Source organism: Orycteropus afer, unplaced genomic scaffold, assembly GCF_000298275.1.
Source record: "Orycteropus afer afer isolate SDZICR_OR568_19922 unplaced genomic scaffold, OryAfe1.0 scaffold00016, whole genome shotgun sequence".
In the NCBI taxonomy this organism is placed as follows: Eukaryota; Metazoa; Chordata; class Mammalia; order Tubulidentata; family Orycteropodidae; genus Orycteropus; species Orycteropus afer.
In genome coordinates, this window is record NW_006921603.1 from 19984725 (window position 1) to 20002109 (window position 17385).

General features: G+C 37.9%; 1 protein-coding gene across 1 annotated transcript in view; it reads left to right on the forward strand.

The window, feature by feature from the left end:
• The window catches only part of MIER1 (MIER1 transcriptional regulator), a 75764-nt gene that overhangs the window by 3520 nt on the left and 54859 nt on the right, over positions 1-17385 (forward strand). Inside the window, exons 4-6 of the mRNA XM_042783319.1 lie at positions 317-390; positions 13121-13145; positions 13273-13309. Of these exons, the coding sequence (XP_042639253.1) occupies positions 317-390; positions 13121-13145; positions 13273-13309 (136 nt within the window). The remainder of the gene's footprint in view (positions 1-316; positions 391-13120; positions 13146-13272; positions 13310-17385) is intronic.

Below are 17385 nucleotides of genomic sequence, written 5' to 3' on the forward strand. Positions count from 1 at the left end.
CCATTGTTCTTTCCTTCAGTTACTTCCATCAATTGTATCAATGTGAAAACTACTTGGAAAGGAACTGACATTTTAACAAGTCTTTTTTTATTTTAAGTTCAAAGGACTAACACAATTCAGGTCAACAAGGTCACGTCAGAAACTATATACCTATGCTAAAATATTTATTTCCCCAAGGAATCGTGAAAAACACTTATATAAATATTCTAAAAATAAAATGAAAACTGTACAATACAGTTAATGGTAAAAAATTGTTTGTAGTTTGGGAACCCTAAAGTTTTCCTTTCTCTTCTTTCCCTTGCTTTTCTTTCAGTAGAAAATGTGCATCAGATGTTTATGTTTAATTGGTTTACAGACTGTCTATGGACTCTTTTCCTGTCAAATTACCAGGTAATGTCCTTTCACTTGGCAGCTTCTTCATATACCTTTAAATGCAGTTTATTCGTGCACAAATTATTATTGGACATAAAAAGTTTCAAATTAATGTTGAATCTTTGCAAATAAGAAACTGCTTGATGGAGTCTAGAATTTGAAGGGAATACACATAATTTAAGAAAACAGCCTTCCTCATGTTACATTGTATTAACTTTAAGAAAATTACTATGTACAGTATAGCACTGGCACCACCTTATTTGGAGGGAATGATTCATTCTCACATTAACTGGTTAATTTTGATAGCCATTTTTGAAACTGTATTAATAAAAGACACCCTTGAATATTTTTAAAACAGGTCTTTTGAAATAAGAACCTTGTAACTTTTGGTTTGGTGAAATATGTTGGTGCACCTTTTATTGCCACCTTCGCATTAGCCAGTATCTGGTCTAATAGTGAAAGTGAAACATATTTGTTATTTTGCAATCACTGGCTCTGGCAATCATGAGAATTGGCATCAAGGCCAGTTGGCCTCTGTAGGCCAGTACATTAAAATAAACTTTCAAATTGCAGGCATTCAGGCATTATGGTTCTCCCACATGCAGTCAAGTCAGAGGTTATTTATATCCATCAAAGAACAGCTTTTCAGTAATTTACTTTTTAACTTTGTCCTGTGCAAAATTCAACTAATGTTGCTACTGCCATCACAGAAGTAATGTGAGGAAAAGCAAATGAAATAATGGGGATGGTTTAACACACTCTCTTTTCTAAATCTCTTAGCCTTGACATTTCTAAAGAGTTAGGGATCGTGGATCTTACATTTCCTCTCGTGAAATAACCCAGAGAAATGTTTGTCGAGGGCTAACCGCTTTTAAAGCGCTGTACTTGCCGCTGTTGGATCACTGCAACATCATTTTTCCAGCAACTGCACTTCAAAGGCAACCTACATATAAAATACAACATTTTTTTTCCTTGTATTGTAAAGGCTGTTCGCAGTTCCTTCACCACCTTTCCCTGACTTCTCTGCTTCTTAGACCCTGGTCCCCAAGCTAGAACGGCGGATCTGTAAAGGCAGAGAAGGCGCCCAGCGCTGAGATGCCTACCTCCTCCCACACCCACCTTGACTCCGCCCCCTCATCTCTCCTTGCGGGGAGGGCTGGCCGCGGGGTTGCGCGCTCGTCCCTGTTCCCGCGCGCGCGCTTGCGCGCGTGCGTTCGGCCTTTTCCCTCCAGTCCAGCCCAGCCGGGGCGCCGCGAGGGGGCGGAGTGGGGTGTGGTGGGCGCGCTCGGGCGGCTCCTGCGCGTTCCCGCCAAGACAGCCGCGGCGGGAGCGGCACTGGCGGTGGCTGAAGTCCCATCGCTGATTCTCACATCCGGGTTCTGGCCGTGACCCAGCTGCGGCCGCCTCGGAGATGTGACCCGTCAGTACGGCAAATATGGCGGAGGTAAGGGAGCGAGCTCCCCCTCCCCGTCCTGGAGCCGGGCACCCCCGGGCCCTGGCCGGGGAGGAGTGGAGTGGGCCTGGCCTGGAGAGGCCCAGCCCTGTCGGCGCCACTGCCCACCTGTTGTCCGGAACAGGCCGCGGTCTGGGCGAGAGCTTCTCTGGAACTTAGTTGGGATGGGTCCGGGGGAAGGAGGAAGCAGAGGCGTAGTTGGACTTCGGGGGCAGTTTGAAGGGTCGGGTGCTGCGTAGTAGTGAGTGTCCGGGGTGGGGGGTGCACTCGTAGAAGGGGCGCTTGTGGCGCAACTTCACTGGCCGGTGCTAGGGGCCAGGAGAGGAGCCGGTGCTTCCTCTTGCGAAGTTTCTTTCCTCTTCAACCGAGATGCTGTTGCGTCCTTCCCGCGTCACCCGCATCCGTTTGCTGCTGACATCCAGTCTGTTGGTGGGCAGAACAGCCTTTGATTAAATCTGTAATTTTCCTGGGTAATGATAAAGTGAACATGGAGAAACTAATCTGGCCGGCCGCAATCCTGTCCTGGTTGGGAGAGTTCCGTTTTGTCCCCAAGGAAGAACCTCTTTTTCTGTCTTTACATTCCAGGAAAGTTGCTTCCCTTTTTCTCTCTCTTCACTTTTTAGGCCTTTTTTTTCTTCCCTTCTAAATCAGTGCTGTCTGTTCTAGTGTTTTTTCTCCTCCTTAAGAAAGGTTGCCGATCTTTTTCTAGTAAATTAGTTTCTAACGTTGTCTTTCTTCCATAGTGCATTATTTTACCTTTTGGGGCCTCAAATCGGTGGGCAGCCACTTAGTTTATGGCTAATTTGAGCTTAGTACTGCTACTGGAGGTTTTCAGTTCTGCCTCTGATTTAAACCTTAAACTTTTGAAGTATTGATTTCCCCCACCTCTAGCTCTTGGAAGAATTTTCTTATTCTTTACTCTCTTGAGTTCAGGAAGTGATATATTTGGACGTTTATGTCTCTTGAGATAAGCCACTCTAAATGTATATTAACTAGTTATTTCTCTTGTTTGAATTACTTTTTCCTGGTCTCTGACCAAATCCAGAACCACTGGCATCAAGTTGATTCTGACTTACGAGAGCCTATAGGTAGCGTAGTAGTACCTAAGGCACTTGACTGCTAACAAGAAGGCTGGCGGTTCAAACCCACCACCCATTCCTCGGAAAGAAGGTTGGGCAATCTACTTCCGTAATGATGCCGCCTGGAAAACCCAAGGAGGGGTCTGCATGAGTCAGGTGCGACTCAAGGGCCCACAACAACAATATGACAGAGTAGAACTGCCCCATTGGTTTTCCAAGACTGTAAAACTTTCGGAAGCTGATTGCCTCATTTCTCTCCCTCAGAGATGCTGTTGGGTTCCAGTTGCCGACCTTTTGGTTAGCAGCCGAATGCTTTAAACGCTACGCCACCAGAGCTCTTTCCGGGTCTCAGAGGCACCCAAAAGCAGATTTGGGAAGTAGTTAATTTTATTTACCATCCAGGCCCCAATTTTTGCCATTTGCTGAATGAAGACAGTAGCGAGTACTTTTGTCAATATTTTAATGCCTTCTTTTTAAACCTTGGAATATGGATACGTGGTTAGATTATGGGAAAAAAATTTAATTTAGAGCTGTTGCGTGCACCTGTTGAGTGGCTGGACCAAGAGATTAACTTTTCTGGCATTGTTCTTAGGAGTTTCGTCTTGCAGTCACAGGCTGCTCCTTCTGCTTACCTTACAGAAAATGGTTTTATATGTATGTTCTGCATGGCCAAAAACCAAACCCACTGCTTATGAGTCAATTCTGACTCATAGCGACCCTGTAGGACAAAGTAGAACTGCTCCACAGTAGTAGACTGCCTTATCCTTTTCCTGAGAGTGGCTGGTGGGTTCGAAGGCAACAGCCAACCTTTTGATTAGCAAATGAACGTCTTAACCTCTGGTGCCACTGGAGCTCCTGTGTCTTGGAGTATTTGCTATTAAAGAAGGAAGAGATTTTTACCTTAGTAGGACTAGGAGCTGTCGTAGCATAGTGCCTAAGGCACTTGACTGCTAACCAGAGAGCTGGTGGTTCAAACCCACCAGCCACTCCTAGGAAGGAAGGTTGAGCAATCTATTTCCATAGTGATACCGCCTCGGAAACCCAAGGAGGGGTCGCTATGAGTCGGGCCAACTCGAGGGCACATAACAACAACAGGACTATGTGCTGCCAGTGTTGTTTAAAAGACATTTAGTATTTCTGCTTTACAAGTAAATTTAGGTCTTAACCTTATTTCTATTTTATTTACTTTACATGTTTAAAGAATTGTATTTTCAAGGCAAGGAAGTTGGAGAAAACAGTGCTTTTCATTTCTTTCCTTCATATGGAAAGCATTTTGGGGAGAGATTATGTAGTTGGATTTACATATATCTTATTAATACTTACTTTTTAAGTGGACCCCCTTTCAGTGAATGCCCATTACATAAGCAGTAGTGTATGGTTTCTTCCCTTGAGATGCTCAGAGTGTCTGAAATGATTTGAGCCATAAATTCTGTAGTCATGTTTTAAGGCAAGATAGCCTACGAAAATAACCTAGTGAATAAAAAATAAAGTGAAATTTAAGATTTAAAAAGTCACACCAACCAGAAATTTTAACTACCCAGAGTCCTCAAAACTTTAAAATAGGAAGTATGACATTCATTTTTTTTGCTTAGAAATTAAAGATGGTTGCATTAATGCAAGATTGAAACACTTATAAATCATTAATGATTTCCTAATATTTTCTAGTGAATGTGTTAGTATTATTAAATATTTCATCACTTAGAGAATATAACTCATGATAGGAACACATGGATGGTTCAATTTTAAGAATAAATTACCCAAATATTATTTCAATTAATTTATTTAATGATCTGATAATTAATTCATCATTTATATTCTTCACATACTTGTAGATGGGTCTATTGATAGTGAATTTGGAGGGAGAGTGGAGGAACCTTTTTCTTTAGTTGTATCCTATCCCTCCCCCCCCAAAAAAAAAATTAAGAACAGGTGAAGGAAGTGGTGAAAACTAAAATTAATGCATAATTTTCCTGATCAGTGTTTTACTAATTAAGATGATTTGACAGAGGCGGGGGCACGCACGTGCACACGCGCGCGCACACACACACACTCACTCTCCCTCCCTCCCTCTCTCTCTCTCTCTTTCTCTCTCTCTCTCTCTCTCACACACACACACACACACACACACACACTCTGCTATCTAATCGATTCAGACTCATAGCAACCCTATAGGACAGGGTAGAACTGCCCAGAGGCTTTCCAAGGCTGTAAATTTAACAGAAACAGACTGCCACATCTTTCTCTCTCCGAGCCATTGGTGGATTTGAAGAGCCAACCTTTCAGTTAACAGCCAGACAGTTAACCACTGTGCCACCAAAGCGCCTTGATTTGAGACCAGTGGTTTTTAAAAATAGATAAAGGAAAAATGCTTGGTTTATAGAGTGCTTTAATGTGCCTTTGGGTGACCTTTCGGTAGATTCATTTGTTATGATGCCAGTATAAAATGGCATGTGGTAAAAGAATCCAAATGCTCAATTATTAGGCATTTGATCAAGTAGACCTGGAGATTGAGGCTAACTGGTGAAATAATAGTAAGTGCAAAGCAATGATGTGCGTTTATTTGATAAATCTGAAGGGAAAACAGATTATTGAAGAAGAATGTCTCCAGAGAAAATGTAGGTTTAAGGCTTCTGGATATTTTGTTTTATTGCCTATATAGGATGAGGACTCTGTCTACCCTTGTTTTACCAGAAATTGGTGAATTTTGAATTCCTCTTGTGTCAGATGTGAGCCCAATATAAATTTTTGTACATGCATTTGATCATTGTAGTCACTCCATCATAGAAGTATTAAATGGTTCGTCAATCATGGTAACATTAAAAACAAATTTAATGTGTTTAAAAGAAATGGCATATGTTCTCCTTTCTTAATACTTTTATATTTCTCATTGCATCTTATCCTTTAAAAGTATTTACCAATCTCCTAGAAGGAGCCATTCCTAGTCTGACTTAAAGGAAGGAAATTTAGGGTTGTCGAGGTTTTATGAAGGCAGTGAGAGAGAGAGAAAAAGGAAAATAGTTGATCCTTTGGGTTTTATAAGGAATGTAGTTATAAGGACCTTTGGGAATTAATAATTTGTCTTTTATTTCAGAGTTTGTAAACACATAAGGCACTTTTTTCTCAAGGGGAAAAAAAACCCAACAAAAATACCCCACAGCACAGTGCAAGTCCTGTCTTTACCTGGGTCATGATATTTCTGTGACAGAAAAAGTTTAGCTAGATTTGCTTCTTTATGTTAGTTTTAAGTATTTAATATTTCCAGATGTGCTACATTATTTATTCAGTGTACCATCTGTCCATTCATTTCTCTTAAACATAGAGCCTTTGCTTAGCATTTTTTAAGTGTTTTTTAGTGTTTTAAGGTAGTAGCATAATGTTGACTACTTTTCAGAGTGTTAATTTCCACTCTTAATAGCAAAACTTGTTAAATTGCCGTGAATTTAGACCTTAAATTCTCTATACTGATGTTAGTGACCACTCCTTGGGTTTCTGAGGCAGTATCACTATGGAAGTAGATTGCCCAGCCTTCCTTCTGAGGAGTGGCTGGTGGGTTTGAACCACCAGCCTTCTGGTTAGCAGTCAAGTACCTTAAGCACTATGCTACCAGAGCTCCCTCTATACTGATAATGAAAATTATTTTTTTTAGCATTTAATACTTTAGCCTTACTAAGGTTTTCTTCAAAATAATGAAGAACCATAGTGCCAGGAGAGTCTTTAAAAATTTAACTGAGTACAGGTAAGAATTCAAGAACTGATAAGGTGAGAAAGAGATAGTAGGGGCAATATAGAAGTGATTTACTATAAAGTGATTCTGACAAGACTAATCTCTTTCCCAATTAATCCAGAAAGAATACACTGCCACTAAAACTTCCACGTCTTTATGTAATCTGTTGTTGTTATGTACCCTTGAGTCAGACCTGACTTGTAGTGACCCCTCCTTGGGTTTCCAAGGCGGAATCACTACAGAAGTAGATTGCCCCAACCTTCTTCCGAGAATGGCTGATGGGTTTGAACCTGCAGCCTTCTGGTTAGCAGTCAAGTGACTTAGTCACTACGCCACCAGAGCTTCAATATGGAAATTTGTTGCTTGAAATTAAGGTTGAGTCTTTCTATATTTCAGAAGATTTACAAATGGTTCAAAATTCAGTGCAGTGACTAATTAAAATTTTTAAGTACCCGTCCTTGACTGAAAGTCAATCTGCTTGATTTACTCTACGGTTTCAGAAGAATGCCTATTCTAATTATGCTTCTGTAGATATGAAAATCATAAAGATATGAAATCCAGAAAGCTTTGTGCAAGTTGAAATATTTTCTTTATAGTCCTGGATTTAAAATAAATAAATGAATGAATGAATGCAGAAGAGTCTTAAACAGATCGTATCCATTTAGCTAAATGCTTCTTAGTAGTGTTATGCCTTTTGAGCAAGTCGTGATAAAGTAAAGACCTTAGGTCTCGAAAGAAATTGAACTAAACATGGAGAACTCTAATATCTTTATCAGAAACAAAATGAAACTGAATGGAGAGTTTAGGCCATTTGCCTTAGGTTACGCAGTTAGTGTGCGGCACAAAGGAGATGGGAACCCAGGTTTCTGAATTCCTTATTTTCTGTAATACCACTTTATCCTCTCAATTAATTACAACTGTAGAAAATTTTAACTCCAAGAGGTTCTTGACCTCTTTTTTACCCTAACATTCCTGAGAGTAACAGTAAAGTTAAGAAACTTAACTTTGTGTGGGGGAAAGGAGGGTTGGTGGGCTCTTGGCATGTTACGCCTGCCACCTTCAACCCTGGAGGTGGCTCCCAACTCCTTCCTGGCTTCTGTTCCTATTGCTGTGAAAATCTCTGATTTAGAATATACGTAATTAAGTGAAGATAACATTTAAAGAAAGGGTGATGGTATTCTTTGGAGGAGGAAAAGTAGTTACACTCATTGAAAATAAGCTTTTGACTGCCATGAATAAAAGTGCCTAATAAAGGTTGGGCAATCCTACTTCCGTAGTGATACTGCCTGGGAAACCCAAGGAGGGGTCGCTATGAGTCAGGGCTGACTCGACGGCACATAACAACAACAACAATGATTACTTAGTGTTTCTGTTGCTTTTTTTTTTTTTTTGTAAAAACACTGGTAATATTTGATGGAACTGGGTTTGGGTTTTCTAGGTAGTCTTTTACTGTTTCCCAATTCATGACAGCTTTCTTTTGTATGGGCTATTTCCTACTGTGTTACAGAGAAATGTGCAAGAAAACATTGAACATACATGAGGCATTGAATATTTGTTTGCTACAGCTGGTTAGCAACTTGGTCAACTAAATTAGATAAATATATGGATGGACGAGCATGACTTGATCTAAAACTTAATAGAATTCTTACTTGATTTTGCCTGTACATGCTGTGTCGGTGTGTGTTGTGTGTGTGTGTGTGTGTGTGTTTGGTATAATGTTTTCCATCTGAGGTAAAGCAATTACATGTATGCCTAATAGAAAACTAGGAGCCCTATTGGGGCTGTGCTTAAGCACTTGGCTGGTAACCAAAAGGTGAGTGGTTTGAACCCACCAGTCACTGCACAGGAGAAAGATGAAGCTGTCGGCTTCTATGAAGATTTGCAGCCTTGGAAATCCTATGGGGCAGTTCTACTCTGTCATCTCTGTTAGTTGGAATTGATTTAGCGGCAATAGGTTTGGTTTGTTTTAAATAGAAAACTAGGTAAATTTTCAAATTTAAAGATTTTTATTAAAATGATACCAAACACTAGGTTTTCTTAAAAAATCAAAAAGGAAGAAAATGAAAATGGCTCATAATTCCACAAGATAACCCTCAATGACTTTCTTTTTAAAAAGTGATGCATGCAAGCAAATAATTTAAAAATTCTAGCAGTGTACAGAAAAGGATAAAATGAAAAAGCCTTTTCTCCTTGGCTGTTCCATGTAGGTGTACATTGTTAACAGATTCTTGTATTTCCTTTTGGGAAAATTTTTATACATAAGCCAGCCCAACTTATTCCTTGTTCTGCACTTTATTTTTAACTCCTAATATATCTTTAGTATTTTTTTCTCTATCAACACAGATACTCCTCCTCCTTTTTAATGGATTTGTGGTGTTCCCTTGCTTAGGAAAACTGTATTTCATAACTAATTGATGGATTTTTGCATTTTTTCCAACTTTTTACTACAATCAACATTGCAGTAAAATGTTTTTACTACAAGTTTAAAAAATTTAATGTAATTTTTGGATTGTTTTAGATATATTAGGATAGATTCATGTTGCCAATATGATCTCCAGAATGGTTACGTCACTTCCTCTTATTGCAAGTAATGTCGGAATGTATTTTAAATACATTTTCATCCCACATGTTAAATCTTCTTTACTGTTTATATTGTATAGTTTGAGCTTTTTCTGAAAACAAATTTTCAGAACATTTTTGTTAAGCAAGTTACAAAAAATTGTTATAAATAAGTATTGATTTAGCTTTGGTTTAGTTTGGTTGTTTTCCCTTCCCTCGTTCCACTTTCTCCATTTCTGGTAGTAATTAATGGTAGTTGGCTGCAGATTTTGGAAGGTATTGTTAGAGATACCAGTTCCTAAAGAGACATGAATAACAGTCTGGCATGATAGATGATAACTTGGCACATCTTAAACATACTTTGAACATAGGAAAGCCATTAAAAAAGAAATGAGAGGGGTAAGGGGGAAGGAAGAGCAAGATGTAAGGAAAGAAAGAAAATTTTTACATTGTTTTTCTGGGAGGTATAAAAGGGGTACTGAGTCATGTATTGTAGGTTTCAGTTCTGCCTTTACCACCTAACATGGAAACTTGGTCAAGTCACTTTATCTCCCTGGGTTTACTACTATTCTATACAATGAGGTAGATGAGGCAGGTATTGTTGCCAAATTTATAGTTGTGATCAAGTGGCTATATTCTCATACATTTGGAAAAGTATAGCATGTAAGCTGGTTCTACTGTTCTCTTTTACACTTCAATAAATGCTTTCATTCCACACTGAAGTCTCTGTATTATGATGCTAAATGCATGTTTTACCTAGAGAAATAGTCATTATGTTTATTAGCTGAGCAAAATAATGTTTAGTATATGAACTGTTTTCAGAGGTCAGATTTCCAGAAGCTGATCTTTGATTTATTTAATTGGATATAATTAATTTTGAAGACTGATCCCCCTCCCCCCAGAAATTTAAACAATGGAATTTTATTCTGAACATAAATACTTCCCCTCCCCCATGTTAATTTCAAGATACCAAAAACCCACTGCCTGTCAGTTCCAGCTCATAGCCACCGTATAGGACAGAGTAGTACTGCTCTATAGGATTTCCAAGGCTGTAATTTTTAGACACGCTGACTGCCACATCTTTCTCCCATAGAGCGGCTGGTGGGTTTAAACCACCCACCTTTTGGTTAACAGCCAAGCGCTTAGCCACTGCACTACCAGTGCTCCTTTTAATGTAAATATGTTGTTGTGTTGTTGTTGTTATGTGCCCTCGAGTTGGCCCGACTCATAGAGACCCCTCCTTGGGTTTCCGAGGCAGTATCACTATGGAAGTAGGATTGCCCAACCTTCCTTCCGAGGAGTGGCTGGTGGGTTTGAACCGCCAGCCGTCTGGTTAGCAGGCAAGAATGTAAATATACTACAAGCTAAATCCTAGTCCTTGAAACATTTCGGTATGTCTGCCATAATATGATCGTTAATATACTAGGTGTTCTATGTCAGGCCAGTTAGACTTATAGATGCTACCAGTGTTCTAAACATTCACTATTTTAATGAATGGAAAGTGTTTGAGGCCTTTTTCAGAACTTTAAGGTCATTACTATTTCCCAGGAAAACAATTAGTATGGTATTTTTTGGCATTTAGTGCTATTTAGGCCTTTTACAAACTAAAATTCGCAGACTCTATTCGTAATTCAATATCTATTATTGTCAGTAACTAACAGTGAAAAAGTACCTTTCCTCAAGTAGAATAACATTTTTATTTCTCAGAAAGTCTTTTTTTAAAATCAGAAACCTGTTAAATGGAATAATAATATTGGAATGTTCAAAAATAATTAAATGCTCAAAGAACCATTTCATTTAAACTAATTTGTAAGAAATGCTGGTTTTTCTTGTGAATGCCATGCAAATCTGTTTTAAAGCTAAGACGTCTACTCTGTGGATAATGAACCAGATAAAAATAGTTATTAACATAGCTGTAGCCTTACACAGAAGTACTTACACTTGGGAAATAAAGGATAAGTACATGAAACACAAGTGGGTTAATATTTTAAAAGATTGATTTGCATTGTAGTAATTTGTGTGGTGGTTAAATCCATTTTGAGCCAGAAATAATGTTAACGCTGTTCAAAAAATGTTAAGCAAGCTGGAAATCTGTCTGTGTCACCCTATTTTCCAGCTTTCCATTAGAGGAGCCGACTCATAGTGACCCCTCCTTGGGTTTCCGAGGCAGTATCACTACAGAAGTAGATTGCCCAACCTTCCTCTAAGGAGTGGCTAGTGGGTTTGAACCACCAACCTTCTGGTTAGCAGTCAAATGCCTTAGGCACTATGCCACCAGAGATCCCCAATTAAAAAGTAGCAGTACTATATTGACTTTTGGAACAAGAATTTATAAATAATGATAGTGATAGGACACTGGAAATATGTAATATTGGGTCTTTTGTTAGAAAGACAAAAAGGCAACAACCATTCCCTTTTAAGAATTCCAAGGGAAAAAACCCACCAGCCACTCCTCGGAAGGAAGATGGGGCAATCTACTTCTGTGGTGATACTGCCTTGGAAACCCAAGGAGGGGTTGCTATGAGTTGGGTCCCACTTGATGGCACATAACAACAACAAACAACAAAGGGAAAAATGGGACCCTTGAAAAAACAAGTCTCAAAAGAATTTAAGTCACTATGTGGAATCTGGAATAGCATATTTACTGCAAAAGCATAATGTGGACCGTTTTCAAATGGAATTTTAATACCTTATAAGAATTATCTTAGAAATGTGCTGATTTTTTTTTTTTGTTCTTCTTCTTGGCCCTGTTACTTAGTTGAAAGAAGGAAAATAATATAGTATCCATAGCTTTCTTTGTTAGTACTTCTTACCTTCCACCATCTCCATTTTCTAACGGTTGTGAAATAGATCATTCTAAATGAATAGGCAAGATTTTAGTGGCAAAGTTCTTGTCATTTGAAACATCTTTTGACGTTGTCTTCTAGGAGTTTGTGGATGACTTGTTTATTATTGTGAATTAACTGAATTTAGACAGATGTAAACTGTCATCTGGTGGTGACATGGCTAAAATAAGTTGCTACCAATTTTATCTTAAAATTTTCTAGGTCCTTGTGATTAAATTTATGAAAGGTAGAATGGAACAGTAGAAGGAGATTATAATTGCTAGTCTGTGTGATCTTCCATCAGATGACATAACCTTTCTAGACTTTGCTCGAAAGGGTGCTCATTCTGTGATAACTTAAAAGTATGTTGTTTAATAGTAGGGTTAACCCAGTGAATTTTTTGGTTCTTAAGTAACATTTTAATTTTTCCTTCTGCTTTCTTGCAAGGTAATTTTTATTTGAAAGTATGTCTTAAATTAGTTACCTCCTCCTTTTGCACACATATTTTAAGCCAGAGGTCAGCTTTATAGTAAACCTTGTTCATGATTTTCTGTGTATTAATAGGAGAGAATCTATTACAGAAAATTCCAAGACTAAAATGATACCTTTTAAACCACGTATTTCATGAGATCCATATTTGCCTTGAAAATCTGAACCAATACCATTTTATTGTCTTTGTTTCCAGATGGAAGAGTGTTTTTTGTTTGTTTATTATTGTTTTGGGAAAAATGTAACACACATATGCCAATTAAATGTTTTTCACATGTACTATTTAGTGACATCAATTACATTAATCAGATTGTGCAAACATCTCTGATATCCTTTGCCATATTTTCCATCACCATAAACAGAAACTCAATGCTTCCTTCTTAAACAGTGGCCCTCTTTCCCTCCCACTTCAATTCAGGAGTTTGTTTGAAATTGTCTCTGTTTAAATATAATGTTGTGGAAAGGATTGTATAGGAAGTTTTAGTTTGTCTTAGGCAATTCAGACTTTAAAAGAAACTCATAGTGTTTGGTGTTATATTAGTCTTTGAATTGTTCTTGTAATAGTTACAAATATTTACTATATAAAAATGCTAATGTTTCTTTTTTTCCTCCCCTTTAGCCATCTGTTGAGTCTTCAAGTCCAGGTAAGTATATTTTCTATAATTTCTACTTGATAACATTTGTCCTGTTAGTTGTAAAAAAAGGCTAGAGGAGTTAGACTATCATCTGACTTGCTTTTCTTCTGAATGCTTCTTTTCTCTGGGGAAAAAGAAATGGATGCAATGTTTGACTGCCCATGAAAGTACAGGTGAGGCTGCTGTGAATTCATCCTCAGACTGTTCTGTGTTCTTGCTTGCTCGCTCTCTTTTTCCTCTGGATTTGTTACATGTATTTCTTACCATTTTTAAGTAAGTCATTTGGTTTGAAGTATGTATGAGGTGAAGACTGGCGGTTCAAACCCACCAGCCACTCTTTGGAAGGAAGGTTGGCGATCTATTTCTGTAGAGATACTGCCTTGGAAACCCAAGGGCGGGGTTGCTGTGAGTCGGGTCCGACTCGACAGCACATAACAGCAACAACAACATAGATGAAGTATGTTTTTTATAAAGGAAACATTATGTAGAAAGAAATACTTGCTTATGTGGGAAGTTCAAAGTATTTTGTTTTAGAAACATTCTTAATGGATTTAGTGAGAGAGGGAAAAACTAAGTAGAATATTTAACAAGTGAATATTCAGTACTGTAAATTAAGGAAGATTTGAGTAGGATCGAGCTTTGTATAGCTAGGAATTTTGTATTCTTCAAATATAGTACAGATTCATTTTTTTCTAACTTGGTAGTTTGTAAACTTCTGATTTTTATTCTAAATCTGAGTCACAAATTTTTTTTTGGCCAGTTCAATCATCTTAAACAATTAGAATATTTATGTAAAATCTGTACTTAGGCTTCTCATTATGAATCTGAGGATCTGGTACCAATGAGTGTATGTGGTATCAGTTCATCAATTAGAAAGCAGTGAGGAAATAATTCAGACCTAACTCACTGATTCCAACTCATAGTGACCCTATAGAACAGGTTAGAGCTGCCCTACAGGGTTTCCAAGGATGTAAATCTTTATGGAAGAAGACTGCCTCATCTTTCTCATATGGAGCAGCTGGTGAGTTCCAACCACTGACCTTTTTTAGCAACCCCATTTTTTAACTACACAGCACCACCAGAGCTCTTTGAGTAAAGAATTAGATACTACTAGTTTTTCTGCCTTTGTGTCCATAATCTTTTGTAAAAGAGATAAAGCCATGTTCTTCATGGACTGTGCAGGTTTGAAGAACAGCCACAAATAGCTGGAGAAGTGTGAGAAAGAGAGTTTCTTGAGGCATGGTAGTGTTTTATTTGGAAGCATCTCACATATATTGAATATTTATTGTTTGTTGTTGTTGTTATGTGCCGTCGAGTCGGCCCCGACTCATAGCGACCCCTCTTTGCGTTTCTGAGGCAGTATTACTATGGAAGTAGGATTGCCCAACCTTCCTTCCCAGGAGTGGCTGGTGGGTTTGAACCGCCAGCCTTCTGGTTAGCAGTCAAGTGCTTTAGCCACTATGCTACCAGAGCTCCTATATTGAATATTTAGGTATGACTTATTCAACATAACTAAGTTTTGCAAATTATTAAAGCAATCATCTTGTGTTTTAAGTAGAAAGCTTTTTTAAATGCTTACATAGCACAAGTCTTTTTTATTGGTTAATGCTCCATGAACAAAAATTATTGTACTCTGTGTAGTAAACCAGTATTGGAATACCCAAAAGGCAAGGTGAGCATGGTCTTACTTATATTTACTTACTAATCTTCTACCACATCAAAGATTCTGGCACTGTCTCTCTCTCAACCCCACAGCATCTTATTAAAGAATCACAAAGCCTTTTCAAATTTATAATCCCTAACAAGGACAGAGTACCAGTAAGCAAGGTAAGCACACGGTTAGTTGTGCTTACTTACTATTAATCTGTAGTAGACAGTTTCACATGTATTTTGTGGTGAAACAATTTGGATTAGTAAGTAGCCCATGCTTACCTTGCTTATTGGATTATCTACCCCTGACTATGAATCCTCACATAGCTTTGGACTAGATTACTTTCAGATCCCTTTCAAATGACTAGTATGCGCATTTGACAGTTGATTTTGTCTTTATTTCAGCTGAAAATGTCTTTTTGGTATACTGTGGAGTAGAATATGTTAGGCTTTTGTAACATCTCTGCGACTCTGAGTTTTTTGTTTCCTACTTTAGAAATCATGCTGGATAGTTGGAGTTGGGAATAAGCGAACCTCAGTTAACTATTTGATTACCGTTCCCTTTTTAGGACATGAATTCTCCCAGTATTTTTTTTTCTCTTATACACAGTAATTTCTGTTGGAAAATAGAATTTACTTATTTTCATTATTAATACTGTGTTAATTGCAAATAGACTGAGTTTTAGATATTTTTCTATATACTTTTGAGATTTTCACCAGGTAGGTAATATGCAGATACATAAAAATAATTATTCCAACAGTGATATTAAATGTCTTCTGAGCTTCCATTATATTGAGAATAATGGAACTTGAAGAATACAAAGGTTTTACATGACTTTTGTTGTTAGCGGCTGTTGAATCCACCCTCTACTCATGGTAACCCTATACATAACAGAATGAAACACTGCCTGATCCTGCTTTATCCCCGTGATTGATTGTATATCATACCATTGTAATCCATATGGTTTTCACTGGCATATTATTGGAAGTACATTGCCAGACCTCTCTTCCTAGTCTGTCTTAGGTGGGTGGTGGCTGCACATAAGATGCATTGGTCAGGAATTGAATCCAGTTCTCCTGTGTAGGAGGTGAGAATTCTACTACTGAACTATGAATGCCCTTGTTAATGGCCTTTACTTTTTGGTAAATGCTTATTCAAATAAATGGAATGTTTATGTTTTTCCAAATTGTTTTCAGACTGAAAACGATCTTTTGAGTTAAATAGCATTTGTAATGTCAGGCTTCTACCCAAGGGAATGTTTGTTAGTCTTATAAGTAATGCTTGTGGTTGTTGTTGTTGTTGTTATGTGCCGTCAAGTCGGCCCCGACTCATAGCGACCCCTCCTTGGGTTTCCGAGGCAGTATCACTACGGAAGTAGGATTGCCCAACCTTCCTTCCGAGGAGTGGCTGGTGGGTTTGAACCGCCAGCCTTCTGGTTAGCAGTCAAGTGCTTTAGCCACTATGCTACCAGAGCTCCTATGCTTGTGGTAAACAGTTTAAAAAAAAATGGTGAGGAAAATTAGAAATAGTGTCTTCATGCGAAAAATTTTAGGTATCTGATGAAATTCTGTGTCCTCTGTATTTTGCATCTGTACTTTGGAATTGATGCTATTAATAATACTCATGTGACCCAGTCTAGAAGTGTACCTAAGTGGTTTGTCCACAGACTCCACCATGTAAATCAAAGTAGAGTCACAAAGGAAGGCATTACCTCTACAAAAGTAGTCATTACGAGTGAGGAAGAGCTAAAAACAAAAGTAAATGAATATACATGATAAACTGAATTCATCTTTTGAGTATTAGAAAAGATACTGTTCTTAGTCCTTTTGAAGTAGAAGAAAATTTTATGACACAGCTTTGATACTTGCTATAACTCTGGAAAAATATTTATTTACACAAAGTATAAACTCTGTCTATTCTTACTAATTTTTTATTAGGATTTTTTTCCCCCCTAGGAGACAGTGTAATGATGGGCCTGGCAGTTGATAAAAAGGAATAGAATGGTTAGTTTGTCCCAAAGTACAAGGTAAAAAGAGATCAGATAAAGTAAAGAAGTTAGATTAAGCCAGAAAAAAATTGAAATTGAAAGTTTATAGAAACAATGCACTGTAGTATATGTGGGGAACCAAATTGGAGTGAGAAGGGAGGAAAAATTTCGTTATTTAATGTAATGAGAGGTCAAATGGCATGGTTTTGAATGTCATTGGCTTTGCAAATAATGGCAAAATACGTGGGACTTCAGGTGAGTCATATAACACTCACTGTTTGGTGCACTTTACTCAGTGAGTTTGATATTTGTAGTTGGTAAAAGAATAATCACCAGTTTATAAGTAATAAATTGTTAGAATTTAAGTATAATTATATTTTGCAGTGATTGCATTGAATAAGAATTATGTTATGATTAGAATAATAGTATAATACAAAGCCAATTACTATAATGAAATGTGCAAAGACCTGGAGTCTGAAAACCAAAAAGGAAGAACACGTTCAGCATTTCTCAAACTGAAAGAATTGAAAAAAAAATTTAAGCCTCGAGTTGCAATATTGAGAGATTCTATGGGCAAAATATTGAATGATGCAGGAAACATCAAGAGAAGA